General features: G+C 39.1%; 1 protein-coding gene across 1 annotated transcript in view; it reads left to right on the forward strand.

The window, feature by feature from the left end:
- The window catches only part of UMAD1 (UBAP1-MVB12-associated (UMA) domain containing 1), a 214,436-nt gene that overhangs the window by 125,978 nt on the left and 62,192 nt on the right, over positions 1 to 26,266 (forward strand). Inside the window, exon 3 of the mRNA XM_028118450.2 lies at positions 19,626 to 19,699. Within this exon, the coding sequence (XP_027974251.1) occupies positions 19,626 to 19,699 (74 nt within the window). The remainder of the gene's footprint in view (positions 1 to 19,625; positions 19,700 to 26,266) is intronic.

The following is a 26,266-nucleotide window of genomic DNA, read 5'->3' on the forward strand; positions in this document are numbered from 1 at the left end:
ACAAAATCCTAGAATCTCCCCCCAATGCACTGCCGCTTTCTGTCATTTTACCCAACTCCCCAAAGGTTTCCTGACTTCTTAAAGCATAGATTGTTTTATGTGTATGAAATGCATGTAAGTGCAATCTTACATTATGTACTTTTTGTGTCTTACCCTTCCACTAAAAATGATTGTGAGATTCACCCACATTATATGCAGGTGTAGTTGATTATTCTTTGTTATATAATACTCTGTTGTGTGAACACATAATGATTATGTTTTCAAACATACTGTCAATAGGTATGTATTATTCCATTGTACAGATATACCATAATTAATTTATTAATTCTCCTATTTTTGCCAGTTTTTTACTATGATAAATAACCCTATAATGAACATCTTTGTATAAATACTTAAACTAATGTCTGACCACCCCTTAGGATATATTCTAGAAGTGCATTTACTGACTAAGAGAATATAAACTCTTCAAAAGTTCTTAATAGAATTTGCCAGATTGCTTTCTGGAAAGATTACAGTAGTTTACTTTTCTGTCAACACATTACCTGACACATAGGTATTCCATAAAATGTCATTGATGTGAACTGAATGTACTAAAAGGTATTTAATATCCTAGGATCCATTTCTGAGTTTTATGTGTCACTGATCTTTCCAGTTCATTATTGTCTCATTTTAATTTAGATTTTTGAAAATGTAGTAGTATATAGGGCACAAGTTTTCTCCCTAATTCTTTTTTAAAAATTACCTGATTGTTCTTGTGTTTTAATTTTTTACTAGTATAGCTTTAAAATACATTGCCAACTTCAGGGGAAAAAATGAGGATTTCATTCAAATTACCTTACTGGTTTTCTCTAAATTTATATGGCAAGAATCAAGGATGATTCTCCATTTATTCAAGTATTTTCATTAAATGCTCCTCGGTAAAGTTTTTATAGGTTTATTCACCTAGGAGCTGGTTTCAAACAAATTTTATTTCCACATATTTTATGTTTTCTGGCTGTTGGGAATTGGATAGTTCATTATATTTTATAACTCTTTGAGAGCTATGGAGTTTTTTATATTTTTTTTGTATTTATCCTCCTGACTGAGCTCTTATTAATGCTAACAGTTTTTTGTTCGGGTTTGGTACCATTTATGCTTTGGGATTTGTGACCATTTAGTTTCTAAATTCAGAGAGGAAGAAATTGATATCAGGATAAAGAGAAAAAAAGTAACCTCAAAAACTGTGTTAAAAATAGAATTGTAGAATTCTGATCATTTGAAAAACCCCATTTTTTTCATGCATTGAGGTGCTCTCTCTGCCAAATCCAAACCCTTTTCTCTACCCTTATATTTTGAATAAGAAGTCACACAGTTAAACATAAAATTGATGAAATTTCTAAATGTGAACATACCTATCATTACATTAGGTAAATTACTCCTATAATGAAAACCACATCATTTACTGTTTGTGTTACTCTAAATTTACTTTTTTCTATTCTCTTATTTTTAAAAAATTATTTATTTATTAGAGAGAGAGTACGAGTGGGGGGAGGGGCATAAACTGAAGGAGAGAATCTCAAGCAGACTCCCTGCTGAGCACAGAGCCCAACACAGGGCTGCATCTCACCACCCTGAGATCATGACCTGACCTGAAATCAGGAGTCAGATGCTTAACCAACTGAGCCACTAGGCACCCTCTCACAAATTTTTGAACTTCCCTTATCTGTTCTCTGTTTTGCTTCTCTGTTTCTTTTTAGGAATATAGTAGTTTGGGAAAAAAATTTTTTAATACTATCAGAAAAAAAACTTCAGAGTAAGTAAGGGAAAAAATGAAAATCTTTCAGTTTCTCTAATTTTTCTCCCTGTATTATCCTATACTTTTCTGTTCTTCTGGATATTTCTCATGATTCTGTCTCCTTATATTTGTCTGAATGCTTTACACATATATACATGTGAGATAAACATATTTGTGTTCATTTGCCTTTTGTATCACCTCAGAGGTAAGAAAATATGTCTAGGTCATGTATATACATGTTATTGCATATATAATAAAAGTACTTTTTTCCTAGTTTAAACAGTTCTAATTTTTTTTAACTTGTAAATTTGTTGTCTTACTACTTTTTTACTCATTTTAAATTGTAGGGTTTTTTGGTGTTTTGGTTTTTGGGGTTTGGGTTTTTTTTTTTTTTTGCTTAATCTTAAGAATAGTTTTAAGAACACAAACTTGGGGCGCCTGGGTGGCTCAGATGGTTGGGCATCTGCCTTCTGCTCAGGTCATGATTCCAGGGTCCTGGGATCGAGCCCCACATCGGGCTCCTAGCTCAGCGGGGAGCCTGCTTCTCCCTCTCCCTCTGCCTGCCCCTCCCTCTCCCTCTGCCTGCCCCACTGCTCATTCTCTCTCTCTGTATCTCTGTGCCCCAAATGAATAAATAAAATCTTTAAAAAATAAGAACACAGAAACTTGAACCACAAATGTAATCAGAAAATAATACTTTAATCCTAGTTAATCCACATTATTGACCTTCTGTGCCTACATCAGCAACAATAGCAGAATGTCTGGTACATAATCCCTTGTGTGGACACCCATATGCCCTGGCCAAGTCTGATCTAGAAATGAGATCCTCATTTGAGATGGTAGTTTTGCTGATTTTTAGGAAAATACCATCTAGGATCTCATTTAATCCTCATAAGAGACAGGATGGCTGTACTGTCTTATCTCATTTGTAAAGTGAAACTAGGTCAGATCAACTACAGATAGTTGTAACATGCTCTAAGTGGTCGGTAAGCCACAGCTGGGGTTACTAAAATACGTATTTCCTTTGTCAAAATAAAAAGAATTCACAATCTCTATAATGGCGGTAGAATTGGAGTATGAGAACTTAAGAATCCTGTCTTTTGTAGAATAGAAATTTTATTTTTAAAAAGGCAGTTGCTGTAGGGTGTGTTTCTGTGGGTGTTTGTTAAGCTTTGTGGCTGGGAGGAGAGTATGGGCAACAAGGATGCCATGTTCCCCATCTCACTTATAAAATGGGCTCATGGGCAGGGATGGAGGACAGCAGTCAGGATTAGCTCAAAGGTCACCTCTGTGGCTTTAGCTACCAGGAGGTTTAGTTTAAGAAATGAACTGTTGGAAACTATAGAGGTAAAATGATGTGCTTTCATTAGAGAGATGTAAAACTGGTTCCAAGTCCTCAAGAGAAAATGGAAATGAAACACAAGAGCCAGAAATAATTACACCAACCACGTAGTTAAAAACCAACAACAAAACTGCTTCAACAGGCACCTTGTTCCATGTGGCATTTGGTTTGTTTTGCACAATGTCATAAAAGTACACGGTCAAGTGTACTTCCGGTTAAGCAAAGTGAAACCAGAAATAGACCAGAAATGTGCTCTGTCTACTCTAATCCAATACATTCACATAAAGAAGAAATTTAAGACGATAAATGGATCCGGTTTGCCTATGATGGTATGCCATTCTGAAGGTGGATATTGTTCATGGAGAGAATTCAGAGTAAACGGTTTCCTCTTAAAATTATGTTAGGAAGAACATGGGTCTTAAACCCAGACAGAGGTTAGTTTGAATACTGGTTCTACCACTTAGGCATTTCATAATGCTGGGAACTTTACCTCTCTTTTTCATAATTTTCTTTACCCGCTAAATAAGCAAAAAGTATTCCTTCAGAAAGTTGTAAAGACAATTTCCCCTTTCATGATGTTGTCACAATTTCCATGGAAGGTAGAAGAAAAATGCTTAAAATCTTTTAAAGAAGAGTGCCATATGGGAAAATAAACAAGACCAGTCTGGTTACACATTATTATATCATCTGATCCTATTTTTCAGTTAGTTTCTGCCTCTCCTCCTTAGAAAGAGGTTGCTCGACCGTCTGAACTATGTTAGAGTTTTTGTTGCATATGAAACATCCCTGGGTGACTGTGCATACGACTTGTCTGTGTAGTCATTTATGAGTGAAAATGGAAAAAGGTAAAAAGGTAAAGGATTACTTCTGTTTCGGCTGGTGGGTTAATGGAGCCACTGAGATCCCTATCTCCACCTTGACCGGTGTCTCTGTCTCTTGCCTGTCTTTATATCCTGTCTGTGTATTCTAACCATCCTAATTACTCTCCTCATTTATTTTCTGTTTCTTTTGAAATAATTTTGAACTTACAGAAAAGTTGCAAAACAAAGTTTTTTGTCTTATCATTTGAGAGTAAATTAGCAATATGATGTGTCGTCACTCCCAAATACTTTATCATGCAGTTGCTAAAAGCAGGGATATGTCCTACATCAGTCATCAAAATCAAGCAATTAACCATTGGAGCCAAAGACCCCTACTTATATTTTGTTCAAATGATGTATTTCATAGCGAAAGGATCCTGTTCAGAATCGCATCTTGTCCTGTCTGTTAAGTCTCCTTCAGTTTGGAATAGTTCCTCAGTTTTTCCTTGACTTTTCAATATCTAGGTACTTTTGAAGGTTACAGACCAGTTATTTTTGTCAGATATCCCTCAGTTTGGGTTCGTCTGATACATGTTCCTGAAATTAGATTTAGGTGATGTATTTTTGTTAGGAACATCACAGAAGCTACACGTTCTTCTCATTGCATCCTATATGAGCGTGCACAGTTCCTATTTGTCACATTACTGGAGATTGTTAACCGTGATCATTACTTAAAGTCATGTCTACCAGATTTCTCTACTGTAAAATTACGCATTCTCTCTTTATGATCACTGTGTGGGGGATGGTGATTTCAGACTATGCAATACCCTGTTTCATATCAATCTCCAACCCACCAGTTTTAACATCTATCTATGCTTCTTGGCTGAATTAATTATTACTCTGATAGTTGCCAAATGGTGATTTTTCTAATTCTTTCATTCCTTCTGCATTCCTCCGTTGGCATTCCACTGCAAGGAAAAGCTTCCTTCTTTTCTTTTTTATTTATTCATTCTTTTATTTATATCAGCATGGATGCATGGATTTTAAGAAATTATTTAATCATTTATGGATAGTTTTGATGGATTGTAATCTGTTATTATCATTATTTATTTTGATGTTTTAAAATGCCCCAGACTTGGCCAGAGGGAGCCCCTTCATTTTTATTTATTTTTTTCAAAGACTTTATTTATTTGACAGAGTGATTGAGAGAGAGAGAGAGAGAGAGAGAGAGAGAGAGAGAGAGCACGCACAAGCAAGGGGAATGGCAGGCAGAGGGAGAAGCAGACGCCCCGCGGAGCAAGGAGCCCAACGTGGGGCTCGACCTGAGCCAAAGGTAGATGCTTAACTGACTGAGCCACCCAGGTGCCCCAAAGGAGCCCCTTCAAACCATCCTCCTCATTCTTGGAGCATTCTCTGGCATAATGAGATGAGCCAGGCCCGTTTTCACCCTGCTTGTATTCCAGTAGCCTGAATTAGGCCATTGCTGCCATTGCCTCCCCCACATCCTTCTCTCCTCAGCTGCTTCTGAAATCCTGCCACTGCCTACTTGTTGGGACTCAATTCTTCAGGAGGGGAGAGAAAGAGGAAGAAAGACATGGATGGATGGGTAGATGGATAGGTAGATGGATAGATAGGCAGGCTGACTGACTTAAAAAAACAATGTTCTGCCCATAAATACTAGGAAATAACACTAGCTCATCAATCTGATAGGGAAACAGATATTTGGATAGTCAGAAGTGATGGCTTTGCCCCAAATAATTTATTTAACTTTAGAATGTGTCGTAGTCCCTTTGGGCTGCTATAAAAAAATACTCCAGACTGGGTAGTTTATAAACAACAGCAATTTGTCACAATACTGTAGGCTAGAGAGTTCACGATCAAGGCACCAGCATGGTCGCTTTCTGGTGAGGGCCCTCTTCCTGGTTCAGAGCAGGTGTCTGGCCCCCACGTGCTCACATGGTGGAAGGGGCTAGGAAGGGGGTCTCCTGTATAAGGCACTAATCCCGTTCATGAAGGCTCTACCGTCATGACCTAAACACCTCCTGAAGTCCCCACTTCCTAATATCGTCATCTTTGAGGGTTAGGATTTCAACATATGAATTTTGAGGGGACACATTCAGACTATAGAATGTTTCTGTTGTCTACTGATGTTTGAATATGCGTCCATTTACTGTTTCGAGAACTCGGGGCCTAAACCAACCCAAGTTCTCCAGCTCTTTATCCTACTACTTCTGTATGCGGCCTCCCTGTCTGAGAAACTTCGTACTAAGTCCACTATTTGCTTTTATCTTGGAATCAGGCTTAACAAGAAACATATTCTTTTTTTTTTTTTACAATTTTATTTATTTATTTGAGAGAGAGAGAGAATGAGAGACAGAGAGCACGAGAGGGAAGAGGGTCAGAGGGAGAAGCAGACTCCCCGCTGAGCCGGGAGCCCGACGCGGGACTCGATCCCGGGACTCCAGGATCATGACCTGAGCCGAAGGCAGTCGCTTAACCAGCTGAGCCACCCAGGCGCCCAAGAAACCATATTCTTTATGCTTTTCTTTCCAATGTCTTTTGCCCTGTCATGCATAAGTAGACGCATGGTCTACAGATCAAGTGGCACTGTACAGAGAAGTAAGCACACAGTATTTTCCTCCTCAGGAAGCCTTGGTGGGAGAGCTACTTTTCGCTCTTCCCCTTCGATTGGGATTGCCACGTGCTCTGGTTTCCAGGACCCCTTCTCTGGCGAGGGTTGATGTGCCTCCTGGTATTGTGAAGAGAGAGAATCTGATAGCCACAGGAGGGAGGTTTGCTTTATTAAGTCTGGAGGTGGGTAAGGTAGGTGAGTGGGAGAAGAGAAGGAATTTGATTGAGACAGGTTGATTGGAATGAAGCAACTACTCTGGGACGACTTTGCATAACAGAGCTTTTTGGGTTAATATGTTGGTCTTTCTGTCCTAGTCCCTTAAGCCTTCAAAAAAAGAAGCTGTTTGAGGTTGGACCTTTTTTTTTTTAATGTGTTGCAATTAGGCACATGTCCAGATGAATCCTAATTTCACTAAACCCACCCTTAGAAGACTACTGATTTTATTTGAAATCACTGAGTCATGAAGATATAAATATAGAGTGAGGACTTAATAAACGAACTCTGATTTCAAGAATATCAAATGTATGAATACTGTGGCATTAGGTAGTACTAAATTAGAAATATAAGTTTAAAGCACATAAACCATATGCAATTTTCGTAACTTTAAAATGGCTTATGGTTTTACTGTTTAACTAGTCTTGAGTGATTTCTTCTTTACAAGCTGGAAGAACTGGAAGATTTTTTTTTTTTTTTGAACATTACAACTATTTTGAGACTTTTTAAAATCACAAATATGGTATTATGTATTCTAATGGGATACTATGTTTTTGGGTTTTTTAACTTACCTGAGGGGGAACTTTTTTTTAAAGAAGGTATTTTAAAATTAATTACACATCAGTGGCAAAAACTTAAAAATACAGCGTTAAATAAAGTAAGATAAATAGAAATATTGTATCAGAATTCCTTTGGAATCCCGGCTACCACTTCTGTCTCATGCCATTATCTCAGACTCACTGTAAGTGCATAGAACCCGGTAGACTCTCTTCTCTGGTTTCAAAGCCACTATTGACGCTTTGTCCTTTTTGTTCTACCCTTAACAAACTGCTAGGAAGTGTTTCCAACTCTTTCACAGCTGGTCTACCTCGTCCTTCCTTATTGCTGGAACACTGTCCAAACTTTACATTAGAGCTGTGCCTATTGATCTCTGCTTAAGCCTTTTGTTCAGCCTCTACCTTTCGCCCAGTTCTCAGTGCTGTGAATAAACTTATTTCCTTTTACCAATCATGGTGCATCCTCTTCAGCTTCCTTTATTTATCCCATAGTTTCATCAGAAATGTATTTGTCTCAGACTATCTGCCACCCTCCTTTTGACAAGGCCATGTTGTGAGTGATGCATCAGTCAGAAAATCACCATTACCTAAGGGCCTACCATGTGCATACTTGGTACCAGCCACCATACTAAATGCTACAGATATGTGGCAAATATAATAAACACATCACTGACTAGGTGGAACTGACAGTCTAGTGGGAACAACAGCTAATTAAACAAGTGAGTGCATACAGTTAAATGACTGCAACTAGGGGCGCCTGGGTGGCTCAGTCGTTAAGCGTCTGCCTTCGGCTCAGGTCATGATCCCAGGGTCCTGGGATCGAGCCCCGCATCGGGCTCCCTGCTCTGCAGGAAGCCTGCTTCTCCTTCTCCCACTCCCCCTGCTTGTGTTCCCTCTCTCGCTGTGTCTCTCTCTGTCAAATAAATAAATAAGATCTTTAAAATAAATAAATAAATAAATAAATAAATGACTGCAACTATGTGAAGCGCTTTGGATAAGAAGAAGAACACATGGGAGCAGGGAAAGGGGCATGGGTTTGGGAGGTTGAAGCTGAGATGTGAAGATTGAATACATATTAGCTGGTTGAGGTCTGGGTTGAGGAACATTTCAGGCAAAGAATGGTTTCTGCTCTTATCATCACTTTTCACCCTGTAACGAAGCAGATTCTCATACTGTTTAGCCGAGCCACCTGCTCACCATCATGGATGCTTCTTCCCTCTTAATGGGCTTTTGCCTTTTCACCATTCTGGTTTTGTGCGGCCAACCTATTTTGGAGCTCCTGAGGTCAGTGTACCCCAGTTATTAGACGAGGATCTACCAGTAGGAGACTCTTTTTTTTTTTTAAGATTTTGTTTATTTATTCGAGAGAGAGTGAGAGACAGAGAGCACGAGAGGGAAGAGGGTCAGAGGGAGAAGCAGACTCCCTGCTGAGCAGGGAGCCCGATGTGGGACTCGATCCCGGGACTCCAGGATCATGACCTGAGCCAAAGGCAGTCACTTAACCAACTGAGCCAACCAGGCGCCCCAGTAGGAGGCTCTTAAAGTCTGATTTGTCCTCTGCCTCCTACCCTGATACTCTTTTTTTTTTTCCCCTTCCATTAACTCCTTTACTCCCATCGGTGGGATTTCTATGGGGAATTACAAGCCAGCAGTGGGCCCCTTAGAAGTGATTTGTTGATACTGAATACCTTCCTCTGAACACCTGGACACCTGGATTTCATTGTCTGCAACCTCCCCTCCTCATCCTAATGACATCAGAGTTTAAGGTGATTGCAAAATGTCTCTTCCCTAAAGGAAGTTGAGGTATTTTGCTTTATATCATTAAAGGAAATGCATATTAACTGTGAAGTTGCATACTCTATCATTGTGTTTCATCTGTTTATCCAGTACTTTATATTTTAGATTTCTTGATTCAAGTTATTCAAAAATTTCAATTTTTTATAACCAGCATTTGAGATTTGTTAGTATATTGATACTTACTATCACTAACACCATATTGTTACCTGGTAATGTAAGTACAAATAAGCTTGCAGATACACATCAACAGAAATGACATTATTGTACTCATACAGAGTGGCCAAAGTGTGCTCTCCTGACATGGGTTCTTATTTTTTTTTTTTTTAAGTGCAATGCATTGTAATGGGTGGCTGGTCAGACTGTTTCTTACAGCCAGGCTCTTTATTGAACCATAACCAGTTCTGGGGCAGAGAGACAGAAAACACACAATTTCCTTCACTTGATGTTTCCTTTTTTCTTTAAATATATGTATTTGTTAGAAGAACAAGAATATGAAATAAAGACTAATGTATATGAAAACACTTATAATGAAACTAAAATAAACTGTAAAATACAGTATAAGCCAATAGTACACTTATCTTTAGCTTCCGCCATTTTATTGTTCTAACTAGAGGATAACCCATCTTATTTAATTTTTTTTTTGCTTTAAATCATTGCAAATTTTATTTTAAAGTGTTATTTGAAAAACACATATTTTTCACTTGTTAGAAAATTACAAAATACTCGCAAGTTGTTTAAATCCGCTCATGTTGAAATACTGAGCTTACCACTATATAAAAGCTCTTACAAAAGGAAAGGCTATATATAACCCATCTTATTTTAAAAATGGTTTATATCTGGGGAGGCTGGATGGCTCAGTCAGTTGAGCGTCCGACTCTTGATTTCAGCTCAGGTCATGATCTCAGGGTCATGAGATCGAGCCCCACATTGGTCTCCTTACGCAGCAGGGAGTCTGCTTAAGATTCTCTCTCTTTCTCTCTCTGCCCCTTCCCCCAGGTCGTGCTCTCTCTTTCTCTCACTCTCTAAAATAAATCTTTAAAAAATGTTTTATATTTAATTGTGGTAAAAGATGCATAAGCTCTGCCTTGCAAAACTCAAACTCTAGTACCTGTTGAACATCTTTCCATTCCCCCCTGCCTCCCGCCCTGGCAGCCACCATTCTACTTTCTGTCTTTATGAATTTGGCTGTTCTAGGCACCTCATATAAATGGACTCAAAAAGTATTTGTCTTTTTAGGACTGACTTACTTCACTTAACATAATGTCTTCAAGGTTCATTCATATTGTAGCATGCATCAGAATTTCCTTCCTTTTAAGGCTCAGTAATGTTCCATTGTTTGCATGTGTCACATTTTGTTGGTCCGTTCATCTGTTGATGGACACTTGGATTGCTTCCACCTTTTGGTCTTGTGTGTGAATGCTGTCGTTCTAAACATGGACGTACAGATATTTCTTCAAGACCCTGCTTTCAGTTCTCTGGAGAACTTATCTTATTGAGCCCCAACCTTCGCACAGAGATATGGACTCTAGCTATTTAAACAATGTGGGAGGGAAGGAGAGAAGGAGGGGGGCGGGCAGTCATTCCAAAAATTAGGCAGATGGTAATCTGCCATGTGAGGTTATCTAAGTCTGCTTTGGTGTTTCTCAAAGTGTTGTTCGTGAACCAGCTGCATTAGAATCTCGTGGAATGCCTGCTAAAAGTTTTGATTCTGAGGTGTTTCACCAGAGTTCACAAGTCTGAATGTCTTGTGAGACTCAGGAATTTGCACTCCTGGTGATTCTGACACACACTGAAATGTGAGATGTACTGCCCCAGTGGCAGGGAGAGGTCTCAGAGTTTTCCTCCGTTTCTGCATATGAAGGCTCTGCTCCCTGCCACTTTCAGCCCCTGCCTTTACTTTGGGGCACGTTCATCCCAGGCTATCTCATGACACGCTTTCTTTCCCACTCTGTCTGTATATTGTAGCCCGACTACAAGTTTTATAAATGTAACAAAGGATGGCCAGGCCTGAGTTTGCAACCCTAAACGTTGATCTGGGCCCCTTTTTATTCAAGCCCTTTCTTCTTCCTGAGGGTGCTAAGTGGTGATTCACTGTTGCCCTCTGCCTGCTTCAGTCAGGGGCCAGTGAACAGGTTAGGACTTCCTCCCTGGGCCTTGTGGTGTCTCGGTTTACCTGAATTCTTAAAGGAACCACTTCTCTTTTTCTAGAGTGAACATTTTAAATATGACCCAGTGTATTGCAACCCTCGGGACAGTAATTTTACACATTTATGTCGTATGACCAAACGACAAGTGTGACCTCTTCAATAAAACCAACCAGATTCTTCTGCATTTTGAAATCAAACTCTTTGTCTTCATCCAGTTATTACATCATGCCCCCTCATCATACCTGCCCTGAGTGGCTTTGCTTCTCATTGTGATCTGTGATTTGCAGGTGATTCACTGTTGTAAATACCAACTTTTCTTCAAATAATGAAGAGAAATATTCTCTTCAAACTTTTGGGTGATGCAAGAGCATGTTTAGTATTTGACTTCCAGTTAAAAGTAATGATACTAATGACATACTTTTTTTTTTTTTTTTTTTTTTATGAAAGGAGCTGTGGAGGGAGTGGGGGCAAAGCCATGGTTAGGAATTTTGGTTTTGTAATAGCTAGCCACCTTTTTCACAGAGTGCTCCATACAAATTTCTATTCCTTAACTGATTGGGTACTCCCATAGTTTTTGGTTTTTGGCTCATTTCTACAGCCAGTTTTTGTGACTTGCATTTGCTCCGTTGAAATCCCTTCTAGGAAAATGTAAATGATGTGAGGGCAGGGATAGGATTGCACTAGTTTACATGGTACCCAGCATGATATATGGTACATGGCAGGTGTTTAACAAATATTTCTTGAATGAATGAAACTTAACTTGAAGCTGATTATAATATATTTCATATACTGCTCCCGTTTCTGCTAGAGATTTTCTTTGTGGTTTTCTACCACACTAAACACCCCACCTTTTTTTTTTTTTTTTAATCAATCTAAGAACTCAAATTTCAAGAGATGGAGAAGCTTACCTACCTAATATCTCTGATTGGGCCAACCGATGCTATGTTTGAAACACACATTGGATCTCATGGGATTACTTATTTTTCTGTTGAGAACTGACCGAGCAGAACTCCTTACACCAACCAGTAATTTCACAAGTTTATTCTGTTGGTTGGAAAGGAGACAACACTCCTGACGGTGAGTGACATGATGTCAATACATCTCCAACCTAAGTTGCATTATTAGTGATAGATCAGTGCCATCATTTTACCCACAACAGGCAGCACATTTGAGTCTGTGTCTCAGGATACCAGATAACCTAGGAGAGTGAGCCTACTCTTTTCTCTTTACAAAGTTTGGCTTCAAGCCATACACACTGAAAATCCTTTTTGTGTCAGTGCTGTTTGTTTTCACAGAGCCTGTAGAACCTGTTGTCCGTGGAGGGCTCAGAGCGGCCCTTTATGGAGCTTGCTTTCAGCAGCATTCTGGGATCCAGAGTCAGGAATGGTCAGCCGAACTTACTCTCACAATATGTAAGTTTACTCTGATTTTGGAAAGATAGTAACAGAAATCCTTTGAAGAAGATTTGTACGGCATGATGCAATATTGTACGAAATTAATTTGGGGGGGGGGTCTTTTGTGTTTCTAGTCTCTCAGTCCAAAAGGAAGGATGCCTGGGTTTAAAGTGTTAAAGCTGAATGGATGTTTTTGGTTGCTTTAAGATCTTCCAGAAAAATTATTACCCATAGCTACAAAGTAACAAGACTCAGACCTAAAGACATCCTTGGAATCCTAGGACAAGTTAATTAAGAGCAGGCAGTAGGACTGAACAGTGGGTCTGACCTCAGTTGGATTTGCTGATATTCCTACTTTCCTGAGTAAACATGTTTCACTGTTCATGTGCCCCCAAGCTTTTAAAGGAGTAAGCAAGGTTTTAACTGTGTGATTTTAACAGCAGTCAGAAAATTAAAATCTATCATGATGCCTACCTAAAAGTTGTATATCAGTATGTATTAAAAGTAAGATCCACACTAATATAAAAAGTAGATTGCCGGTTCTATTGAACCCTTAGATTTTTTTTCATGTTTTAACATTCATTTATAATTCCTTCTTTTTATAAGCCCTTGGTAAGGGTGTATATAGAACCGTCTTTCTTCTCCACCCCCTCACCACACCCGCCACAGTCAAATCAACACATGTTTATCGAGTATTCACTTCATTGTCAGAATGATGCCATTGCGTTAGTTGTAGTCCATCCTTAGCGAATCTGGGGTGTAATAATTTTGGTGTGCTAATTTAATATATTCTTGGTGTCATTTTAATTTGCTTTTCTTTCATCCCTAGTCGGCTTGAACCTTTTCCCATTTTTGTTTGCTAACTTCGTTCCTCCCTCCCTGGGTTAGCTGTTCCTCTTGGCTCATTTTCTCATGGGGTTACAACAATTGTCATCAGAATCCTGACCTGACAGCAGTGGGCTCCTGGGCAGGACATGTCTTCAGCAATTAGTTCTTTTGCTTTCTGTCTCTTCTTCCTTTCTTCATTACAGTGGAAAACGGGGAGTAAAATGGATAGTATGGGAAACCGTGGAAGGGAAAACTAAACTAAACTGGAGGAGACTCCATTGTAAAGTGTATTAAGCTGAGTTGGATAACTCAGGTTTTGATAAGTAATGGGAAGCAGCATGAGATTATGTAATGATTTGGCATTGTCATCGGACTTGAACTCCAACAGCAGGCCTGCCATTCTTGCGTGGATAGAATAAAGCCTACCTCACGACACTGCCAAGAGCACTAAATGAGATAACACGCGAGGGCCTCTCCTGTCCTCTCTCCTTTGCGGGGATACTGGCAACAGCCCCGTGACAAGGGCAGGAGGACACCAGCACTGAAGATGAAACCTTTATCTTGCCCCAGCTCTGCCCCCTTCTTCCCTGCCCTTAGCGTTGAACGTGTTTTCTCAGTCTAGTCTTCATAGCAGCCTTATTATGTATTATTATTCCCATTTTTCTGATGAGGAAATTGAGGCTCTGAGAAGTTAAGTACCTTGCCCAAGGTCATGGATATGGTAAAGGATTGGGGTCGAGTTCTGTCGGCTTCCAGAGCCATTCCCTTGCCACAGTGCCAGGCTGCCTTGTATAATGAGTGTGTGACTGACGAATGAAAAGGAGTTAATGGAGTGCCCATTCCACTGTTCTTTCCACTACTTCACTTGGTGAATGACTAATAAGCAAACACTCCCAGAGGGTATTTGCATTTTAAAAGAGGAGCTCATTAACCCTAATGAATCTCTAATTGGTGGAATATGCGGGGGAGATATTTCTGCTCACTGGGGCTTTCTCCTGTGTCTTCAAGGTGCCTGGTTCCCCTGTTCTCCTCCATGGATCATCAGCTGTTCTAGAATCAGAATGATGTAGTAGAATGCAGTCACATACTGCTAGTCCACCCCAAATGCCATCGAATGAATTGACGGGAAAAGATAGCTGTGAAAAGACAGCTAAAGGAAAATAGGTGTAGGCTAGCACTGTGGAAGATGGATGTTCAAAAGTTGAACAACAAATTTGACAATTTTGAGGGTCTTCTGAAGACTCGGGTAAGAATAATACATTTCATAATCAATTTTAACTTCAGAAACGTCTACCAGCATTTCGCAAAGTGTATTCATAGACCTCTGCAAGATACCCTCTTAATGGGTATCAGATGAATAAAATGCTCCATAGTCAAATATATTGTGGAAAAAGTTTTAAAGTTTCTTTCCTTTTTTTTTTTTTTTTTTTTTTTTTAAAGAGGGAGAGCGTGCAGGGAGGGGCAGAGGGAGAGAGAGAATCCCAAGCAGGCTCCATGCCTAGCATGGAGCCCAGTGTGGGGCTCGATCTTAGGACCCTGAGATCATGACCTGAGCTGAAATCAAGAGTCGGACGCTTAACCAACTGAGCCACCCAGGCGCTCTTAAAGATTCTTTACTAGAAGAATTTCTCCAAGCCTCTAAATTGTTTAAGTGCATTGGAAATCAACAGGAAGGGAATCATTCTGCAGATTTTTCTTATACTTTTGACCATAGGAATCTTTTTTCCATGTGAACCCCTCAAAAGTAGTATTTTGTGGGCTGCAATTCTGAGAAAGGCAGTTCTATATAATTCTTCTTTAGTTAAAAGAAAGAAAACAGTTTTCTGTTTTCACAGCTTTTCGTATTTAGGTAGGCTCCAGCCCTGTCCATATCAGCCCATTCCCCGTCCTTTTAGACCCTAGGGCCTTCCAGTAGTAACACCCATCTTCTCCAGATAAGATCTAATCAATTTAGGGGGAAAAAACCCCCCACCAAATAGAGACCAATTTCTCATCTTTATTGCCTAGTAAGCTGGTGTTGAAGAATGTGGCTTCTTCCATCAAGGACCAAATGGATTTCTGAACCCCAGGCTTAGATTGAGCTCCATCCAGTTACAGAAAATGCTGGGCTGGGGCAGGCTTTCCCAGGTGGGAGGAGGTCCCCGTGGAGTGACAGAGCAGACAGCAACGTGCTGTCTACTGTCCTCCCATTCTCAAGAGAAGGGGAAGAATTAGGGGCAGAAGCACATGTGCAAGGCCCCCAAAATTACCAAGCCATGGATTAGAGAGTAGAGGGAGGCCTTGGCTTAATGTTAGTGGAGCTTCCTCCACATTGAAGGAGGCCTAAGGAGTGAAGGAACTCCCTCACCCCCTCTCTTGCCAAGACAAGTCTCCTCTGGGTAACCCAAACAGGCAATGGGGGTCCTCTCCCTTTCCCACTCTTCACCACCATTTCTCCCCGCCCTTGACCCAATTCACCCAGTAGATTAGGATCATAATGATACTCTAATGACCATCCCTTGCTTGTTTCCTCATACAACTCAAACATAATTCAGCCTTTTATCCTAGAAAAGGTGGAAATACATATAGTCTCTAGAATGGGATCAGGAAGGGCACCTGGCTGGCTCAGTCAGTAAAGCATGGGACTCTGATCTCAGGGTCGTGAGTTTGAGCCCCACGTTGAGCATAGTGATAATTTAATTTAAAAAAGGGGGACTCAGGAAACTACAGCCTGAAACTTGTTTTTGTAAATAAATTTTATTGGAACACAGCCACATTCATTGGTTTATATATTGTTTATGACTGTTTTCAGCCACAAAGGTAGAGTTGAGAATTCTGTGACAGAAACCGTAGGACCCATGAAGTCTAAAACGTTTATTATCTAGCACTTTACTGGAAAAATTTGCCAATCCCTAATCTAAAATATAGAGAACTTGTACCTCAGCTCTTTAAGTTCTGAAAGAGCTTCCTTAGTATGTATATGTAGATTTTATTTTTTGTTCTAAATAAAAACTACATTTTAAGCCAAGAAAATTGATGATTGTAAATATAAGAGGGGTTGTTGCCTTTTGTGAAATTGTTTCTAGCCTTGCAAACTTCTGGAAAAGTATCAGGGGGACTGTATTTGCTTTGAAAGATGGGAAGAAAGGACAGAGGCTTGCTCTGGTCAGAAGTGTTTGGCATCATCAGTGGAAAGGGAAGAGGAGAGAGAATCTGTGGGGCTTATGGAAGAAAAAAGGAGTCAAGAGAAGTGTCTGGGGGCCCAGAGGGTTGGACCAGCACAAGATCCTGCATTCAGAGCTCCCTTTCAGATCCTTGGGCCCTTCTCTTCACCATTCTCTAACTCAGACTTGATTCCTCCACCTTAGCCCACATCCACTGGAACCTTCTACCAGACCAGAGAGTCCCTAGAAATGTCAGAAGACTAGGTTCTGCCCCCACTGTGACTGCCTTCTACCTGGGAGACTTGGGGCAAGGCCCTGGGTGCCTCTGCCCCTAGGGGTTCTAGTCTTCTTTATAAACAGCTGACTCGCAAATGAAAATTTTTAATCTGCCCAGTGTATAAATCAGAGTTAATGGACAATTTGAAAACTAAAGTACCTTATTTCACATTTGTCACATGCGTCTTTCTTTATTGTTGAAGTATCTAACTTTTGTGTGGGTTATAAAAAATTAGAGAAAATAACTGAATGTTTCTCATGATAAAATAATTCTTCAGTGGGAAGAAAAAAACCTTCAAAAATTATATTTCATTGTGACCTGTTCTTTTCTGATTGTGGTTTGAGCAGTTTTCATTTTCTGCCTTTGTTTATAGAGAATAATCTCACAGATGGCATTTTTCCTTGTAATCAGTTATTGTCCTATCTGAGTCATCGCCAGACATGGCATTTCAGTAAATAATGATTCTACAATCGCTTCCAGGCAGATGTGTTGTGTGATGTCAGGAACACTGGCTGATAACCTTTCTGGTTATTCAAGCAGTAGGGAGAAATGGAGAAAGCGTCACACAGACACACAGCTTGAAGTCAGAAAATGGCAAAGTAAGCACTGACTTCATGTTGAATGACTTTAGCTAAATGCAGTGTTTGTGTGGCTATGGGATAGAGCAATAATCATTCAAAAAGGTAAAAACTCTTGAGTAAATGACCTTTTGTATTGGACAATATATATTGTAAGAATCAGGCTTGTGAATCATTCAACACACTCTGACCTCCATGTGTAGAGCCTTGCATTACCTCGGCTACTTAGGCTGCTGTGTCCTCATGTCATTAGCCAAGCCAACTAAACTTCTCCGGCATCTGTTTTGCCACCTGTAAACTGGGGGTTGATGATCTTGTCCCTAACTTTCAGAGAGAAGAGAGATTTCTGAAAAGCAGATTCTCCTCGATACGCAAATGGTCAGTTTAAATAAGCATTTGCAAAATCAATCAAAATAGTTTGACATGTTAGGTCACAAAAGTAGTTTGATGTAAATTTTTCACTTAACAGTTATTAACTTTATTATCCTATAGACATAACCCAAAAGTTCCTGATGTTTTTTAGTATGATTTTTTTTCTTATAAATAATCATTAACTATTTTTAAAATCTAATAAGTTATGCCACAATCATGGATCCCTAGAAGCAGTACACCCTAGTGGTACTTAATATAGTTGCCTTTTAAGTTTAACAGATATGTTTTAGAAGGACATTAACCGTATGCTCAAATATAGCTTTTATTACATACCATTTAATATTTTATCTGTTTTATGAACTAGAAGGTATAAAGAAAAGTTCACTGATTTATTCTAGCTAGTATTTATTGAACACCTATTATGTGATAGGTCTTGCCAACGATAATAATGTTGCACATAGCTGAGAACAGAGCTTATAAGCTAGAATATGCATTTTTGATTGATGTGCTTGCATTTTATTTTATTTTTTATTTTATTTTTTAAAGATTTATTAATTTTAGACAGAGCAGGGGAGGGGCAGAGGAAGAGGGAGAGAGAGAGAGACTCTTAAGCAGGCGCCACACGCAGCTGGGAGCCTGACGCAGGGCTCAATCTCACGACCCTGAGATCATGACCTAAGCCAAAAGCAAGAGTCGGACCCTTAACCAACTGAGCCACCCAGGCACCCCATAATGCTTCATGATTTTAGGAATTTAACAGGTTTATTTAATTCCTTAAAATTTCAGTGAGGTTCTTCCTTGATTATCGGCAATGGTATGTTAAACTTTTGTGTTTCATAAAAAAAGTTAAGCTCAGCCGGGACTTGCATACTTTGTTATCTCCAGTCAGGACTTATGACCTTCCTTATTAACAAATTCCTAACCTTTAGTGTTGGCCAAGTCATCATCTATGAATTTTGTAATCTTCCCTGTTGTGGACATTCCTGAGCTGGCCTAATTTTACGGGAAGTGCAGTTTACAAATTACTAAATCAAGCTCTCATTAATTGTTTCTTTACCTACCATGTGTTAATCACAGATCATTAGTGTAGTTAATAAAATAGGCCATTAAGAAATTAAATTATGCTTCTACTTACCTATGTTTGTGTCTGTCCTGTGTCCTTGGAGCCAGCCTGGTTACCAACTTCATTTAGTAATATAACCCGCCCAGGCATGAGCCTTAGGAATCAAAGTATTAACAAAAGGCTAATTTACGAATCTGTTCATTGTTCTTCCCTTCTGTAAAGATTGTTTGATGTTTGGTTAACTATTACATGGAAATACACATATCTACTCTGAGGCAAATCTACAGACACACAAGTAAACACTTACAATGAGTAAACCTTATTTAAAAAACTAACTTGGAGGACAGTTATTCATATTAAAAAGACTTTTAGTTTGAAAATAATTTGCCGTATCTTCCTTAAGTCATAAGCTTTCCTAGTTTGTTTGAAATATGACTTGATTTTCAAAATATGAATTTTTCCAGAGTAAACGTCTGTAGAAGCAGAATACATCTCTGGTTTAGGTTGTATGTATGTAGATGTATGTATGATTTCTGGAACCTGTATAAAATTATCATTCTTAAAAATTAACTTACTTTGTAACAAAGGAAAAAGTAGTTGCTTCCACAATGTGAAACGTATAGTAACAAAAGATATTTTAAATAAATAGAAGACAATTTGGCCTCCAGGGTATGGTAAAGGTTTGTTTTTATTTTTGTTTCTTCATAGGAGATACAGCGCATGAGCAAAGAAAGGCAACAGAAGGTAAAACTTCAGAAGCTGAAGGCAGCCAACCTTTGGAGGTAAGTGAAACTCAGTAAGTCCTTTTGGGGTGAAGCTAACAAGTCAGTATGATTAGATAGTCCTCTGAGGATAAATGGTAACTTCTCCTCTTGCTCATGTAGACAGGTGCCTCGGACAGAAAAAGCAGGTGATCTGCTCAAAAGTCAGAGAAGGCGGCACAGGGAGTGGTTTCGCCAGGGCTAAGCTTTTCCTAATGCTGGAACTGGAAACTCCCGAATGAAAAAAGAGGAAAAGAGCACCTAAGTTAAAACATTTGAACTATTTTTAATTGAGTGACTATTTTCTAATACTTTGGAATAAATAGATAATATATGAAGCTGTCGAGAACGGTTTGCAAATAACCTCTTCAGAACTGCATTACATTACTATTTCCAGCATCAGAGTGTACTCCTTGACGTTGTTCAGTGGCAAGACGAGGGCATTTGTTCTTTTCCACAGGAGAAAATGATTTCTTCCTTGTGGGTACTTCAAAATGTAATTCAGATACTTCCACATACTACGTAGAAATATACTAACATTATTTAATCACTAAAATAATCATTTTTAAGATTTAGGGGGAAGGTTAATTATTAGGGTACAAGAGACATCCATGGAGCTTGGAACTTTCTACATGGTGACACACCCCTATTTATATTCTTCTTACAGCACAGGAGGGTATTGCTGCGTACAGCCAGAGAGAGGTCAGGGACCTGGCCTGTTTGGTTCACCTCTGTAGCCCTAAAGCCTAGCGCGGAATAGGCAGTTGAAAAGATTTGTTAAATGTATGGATGAATACACTCACGATCAGTCAAGATGAATCTTAACCAGTCTTGTGGTTTTAAATTCTACAAAGAGGCTGATGACTCCCCAAGTATATCTCCGTGAGACCTCTCCCCTGAGCTCCAGACTATACCCAAGTGTCCACGTGCCCTTTCACTGACAAGTTTCTAGGCAGCTCAGCCTTGACGCAACCGGAGAGGACTCGTTGATTCCCAGCCCCAACACCCTGAAGGTTCTCTCTGCTCGGGTTTTCACCATCTCTGTGTAACAGCACCACACCCTCTATACAGTTGTTTAGAATCCAAACCCCTGAGGTGTCCCGGCTCCTCTCGTCCTCACACTCCACATGCAGCCCGTCCCTAAACCCTGTCACCTCTCCCTTTACAACGGGAATCTGACCCCCTCCCTCTCAGCACCGGCACTGGTAGAACCCTAGACTGAGTCACCACCCTCACCCTCACGTTCTGCTCCCTCAAGTCCATTCTCCTATACGGGAGACGGAAATACGAATCAGATCACATCACTCCTTGGCTGAAACCCTGCCTGCGGCACACTGTTAACTAGAATAAATGCTCTCCTATCTCCTTTCTCCCCACACCCACCTCCCAGCTACTGTTCTGTCCCTTGGTCGTGTTAAGCTCCTTCCCACCTCAACCTTTGCGTTTGCTCTCCCTTTGTTACCCAGCGGTCCTTCAGGTCTTAGTTCAAATGTCACTTTTCATGACTGCCTCAGCTAAAGTGTCTCTTTCCCCTGGTCACTGTCACATAACCCTGTTTTATTTCTTCCATCAAGTTGATTACTTCTCAGATTATTCATTTGTTTACTATCTGCCTCCCCTGACTAGAACAAAAACAGACTCTGTGGGCCTAGAAAAGTGTCTGTTACATGGAAGGTGCTCAGTAAATACGTGTTAGTGATAATCGAGATTTCCTATAACGTCATCATCTGCCTGCCAAGTTAAAGGCTTCAGCCTGTCGTTTTGACTCATTCTCCTCAATCTCTTTATCAAGTCTATCAAATCTTACTGATTCTGCCTCACAAATATCTTCCAAGTCTGGTTTCTCATTCTCCAACGAGGTCTTCATCTGCTCACTAGACTGTTATTAGATGAGCAGGTTTTGTCACATTAGCCCCCCTCCCCCCGCCCAGTGCCTTGAAGCCTGCAGAATAAAGCTTAAAAACAAAATGCTATCCAAACGGCCCCTCCTTTTCGAACTTTTCCCCGTGCTCCCAGCCGGAGATAACCTCAGAGCCCTCGTACTACTTGTGTTGTCTTTATGACGTCACCAAAGTGTCAGTTCCTGGAAGGTGGAGCCTACAGCTTAGTGAACCAGCTCCAGCCACTAACATACTGTCAGACCCGTGTGGTGTGACAAAGATATCCTGTCAATGATTCTGGGATGGATAAGTGAACAAATAAGCAAACAGTCTTCTGCACATGCTGTCTTGGGAGTCTTTTCATTAAATCCTCTTTTTCCTCTTACACGATAAACATATAGTTGTTTTTTTTTTTCTCTCTCTCTCTTTACCACTATAAAAAGAAAAAGTTTTCTTATTTCTTAGGAGTTACCCATAAAAATCTGTTAATTTACATTATTTTTGGCACTCTTACTACATTAGTAAGGAAGGGTGTAATGATTTCAGTTAGTTAAAAAAAAAAAAAAAAGATAGGGGCGCCTGGGTGGCTCAATCGGTTAAGCGTCTGCCTTTGGTTCAGGTCATGATCCCGGGGTCCTGGGATCGAGTCCCATGTCGGGCTCCCTGCTCAGCGGGAAGTCTGCTTCTCCTTCTCCCTCGCTGTTCTCTCTCTCTCTCTCTCTGTCAAATAAATAAATAAAATTTTTTAAAAAGATATACATCTGATTAAGAAACCGTAACTATTGTACCGAGCAGAAAAGATTCTCGCTATTTTGATTTTCAGTGGCTACACAAGAAATATTGAAATATTATTTATAATGAGAATATGTTTGGTAATTTACTGTGGGTTCCATAATGCCTAAAAATAACACTTTAATTACCCAAATATAACTCCCTTTTCTAAGGACCTTTTGGAGAAGGTGGCTTTTAGTATATTGAAATAGGTTTTTTGGTGAGTTCAGATAAACATCGAGATTGCCTGCTATTCTCAAGGAATTGTTGGACCTGGGGTGGAGAGGATGTAAATATACATACGACTCTGATCTTAGCTAGAGAAGCAGAAATTCTCAATCGATTCATGGAAAAAATCAGAAAGCGCCACAAATCACTATAATAAAAAATGGAATAAATAAGTTCCTTAAACTCCATAACTTCAAAGACAAGTGAGATTTCAGCGAAGGAATAGGTGTCATTAGGGAGGGAGAGTGAAGCGAGACCTCAGGCAGTTGGTGAGCTTTGGACCATGAAAGAATTTGTCTTACTATTTACACAAATAATTCCTGTATGATAAATTCCTGTGAGATTCCTTAATGAAATCCTTCAATAAGAACATTTTTAATAAAAACTTAGAAATACAGGGGCAAATCATGGTATGAAATGACTTTCCACACAGGAATCTCAGTGATAGATGATAAAGGGTTAAGAAATGAATGCAACTCGGCCTGTGCCACACTGTAGTTTTGATGGCAGTTAAAATATTTTAGGTAGTCTGTGATATTTTTTCCTTACACTTCATAGCCCAAGTATACTTAAAAAATGTGTTCCCTCTCCAAATAGAGTCTCTCCCAACATCATGGAAATTCTAGCATCTAGGCAGAATATAATGTGCAAAAAAAGAGATCTGGCTTGGACATCAAATAAGTTCATTTTTACAGAGGTGGATTATGAGATATCTTCCTGTGTTTACACAAATGACTCTGAAAGGCAGCATATTTATTTGTATTAAGTAATTCGTGGGACTTTTTACTTTGTGACCTGAAAGTAATATGGCATTCATTTCAGAAAAATTTCTCAGTGTACTTGTCTTCTTCAGTCCCCTTCCCTAAATATTTTAGGGTTTCTCTCAGTGATGACTCTAAGTAGTTACTACTGTTTCTACTTTGGTGTTCCCTCTGTATGATCCCAGAGCATCGTCACCTAAAATAGGATAACTTAAGGAAATATTGAACCACCTAGTCATCAAATGTGGTTACTCTCACGTTGCGCTTTAGTCTGTGTTTTGAGAGCCACTGGTAGCTTTTAGGAGAGTTCGTCTGTTTTCGGTGCGTAGAGCGTGAGCCCCTAGAAGCCCATGGTTGGGCTTATTGAAATGAAAGTCATTAGACTCTAGTACTTGGGGAAAGCGTTATAATTTGGAACTAATTCCAACTGGAGGATTATCCATCTCCTTCTGTTCGTTCTTTTTTTTTTTTTTCCCTTGTTGCCTTTCTGGGTGAATTTTGGTCCTGAGTTGTGATGGTGTTGCCACTACTTCTTGCTTCTGCCAGTCTAGGAGCCGGTTACGTACGGCTCGGGAATAAACCCCCGGATTCACTGGGGGCCTCGTTTTGAGTTTTTGCCATTATGACTCCTCTTCTCAGGGAAATAAACATAACAAGTAAGCAAGTAATTAGTCATTATTTTCAAATCATCAGTCATGGCAAGTGTTTCGTATTGTGAAAACTGGAACCATGTTAGCTACCAATTTACTAGTGGGCCTATTCTTTTTTGGTTTTGTAGGTATATTTCAAAAGCTATGTGTATGTAAATTTCAGGTTCTTTAATTATATCCACTTTTGGTGACTATTAATTTCAACCTAGTTTTAGTAGATACTTTTAGTGTGTATTGAATTTAAATTTCTTTTATTTGTACTACAAAAATTATTTTTAAATTTGCATTTAGTTTCAGTTTCCAAGACTGAGGAATATGTTTATTTATTTAGTTTACTGGCCTAAAGATGACAAAACACAAAAACAAGCCAATAAAAATCTCCCCACAAAACCACAATTCTATTTATATATTTGTCTTGAGTGACAACTAATTCACATATGCATATGGAGACACATATAAAATAATAACTAACAGATGGTATAGCTGCAAAGTAGGATTTATAAAGATTATTATCAGCTGGTGGTATTGAGATACTACTGTGGTTATGCTGACAGAAGACACAAAAATTATTTATAATAATAAACTGTGACACTAATATCCCCCCAACTTCTGTTAACCGAAGTAGCTTATTGCATATTTAATATAAATTTCTTAATGACGACCTAAAACAATCTTACAGCCAATTCGTGCTAGGAAATTTAATAGACAGCAATTGCAAAACAGTAATTGAGGTAGCAACAACAAAATCCTTGCTAAAATTGTTAAGGGCAGAATACTAGAATCCCTGGAAAGTAAAGTAGATATTTGGGGGACTTGGTTGAGCTCATTTCAAGCATACTTCTCAATGTAGTTTGCTGAATTTGTGTGTGTGTCTTTTTAACTTATGTATTTGAAAATAGTTGAGTTACCTGTGGAATTCATAGTTCAGTAATTTAGGAAACAAAAGATTTTTTGTTTGTTTGTTTCGAAAGGCATGGAATGCACATATTAATAAAACATGTCCACTTTCCTTTTAATGTGTTTTTGCACTTCCCTTAAGTCTTTTGACAGAGTGGAGGAGCCTTCAGACTCTGTAGGGATTAATTTCCTTGTTTTTATTTCAGATAGTCATTAAAATGAATGAAAATATCCTTGAGCTTTGTGAATTCCGTATGAAGAATACTTTGGTTGTCATTTCTTAAAAGGGGAGTAAGATGATCTCATTAAAGATTGGGTTCTGTGTAGAAAAGAATCGGGGTCCTGTGGTGCAGGAAAAAGGGGGTAAGAGGGAGTGATTTTCAAGAAGAGTTTTAAGAATAGCAAACGTTCCTCTACCAGGTGTCAGGATTTCAGCTTTAAGAATTTTCTAGTATAACATAGCATCTAAGTGTATTAATTTAAAGTATTGGGGTTATAAAGATAATGAAACTTGTTTATTCTCACAAGATATTCATAGTCCAAATACAGGTATAATGGGTATTGATATTAAAAGCTGTTGAAATTGGTACAACCATTTTTGGAAAGCATTTTGGCAATAAGTATCAAGAGCCGTAAAGACGTTAATGTATTTTGACAGTAATTCCACTTCTAGGATTCTATTCTAAGAAAATAATCTTTTTAATCCCCAAGAAGTTCTACGTGCAAAAAAAAAGGGGGGGGGCAGCTCATTCAATGGAATACTTTTTCGTTTTCTTAAATGCAATTTATGATTAGTTTTCAATAAAATATAAAAACTCTTGGTTTCATAATTTCAGTTAAAAATATGAGGTACAAAATTGTATATACAGTATTGTTGCTATGTAAAAACTGTGCAGAAAAAGATGATGTTGTCCATAAAAGCATTAAGGGTAGTTGCCTTTGGGATGATAGCTGTATGGGTTAAATCATTCTTTCCAGTGTTCTTATTTTCCAGTTTGTCTGTAATGAGTGTATTTTATATTTTAAATGTTAGTGAGGTCGGTGATGAGGAGATGATGTATTCACTCAAGGGCAGATTTTGCTTAATAGAAGAACTATTTTATATGGCAGTAAAAACGATGGAGTAGGCTATTGAGGATGATTCTTAGGAGACATGTTGGGATGTTTCTGCCTTGGCTCATTTAGGTTTAAGATCCCTTAATTAGTTGATCACAGAGCACCACATCTGATCACGATTTGTCAAAACATCTGTCCTCTCACCCAGGGGCCTCTCCAGCAGGGAGAAGAGTGAGGTGACCTAGAGGTTATTCTTCACATCTCATTGGAAATCACACAGCCCAAACTTTTCTCGTTGATCAACCTGTCAGTGTCATTGTATCAGCTATAAAGTCGTATTGCCCC

This window comes from Eumetopias jubatus, unplaced genomic scaffold, assembly GCF_037043125.1.
Source record: "Eumetopias jubatus isolate StellerSeaLion01/CBP00866 unplaced genomic scaffold, mEumJub1_p1.0 scaffold_14, whole genome shotgun sequence".
In the NCBI taxonomy this organism is placed as follows: domain Eukaryota; kingdom Metazoa; phylum Chordata; class Mammalia; order Carnivora; family Otariidae; genus Eumetopias; species Eumetopias jubatus.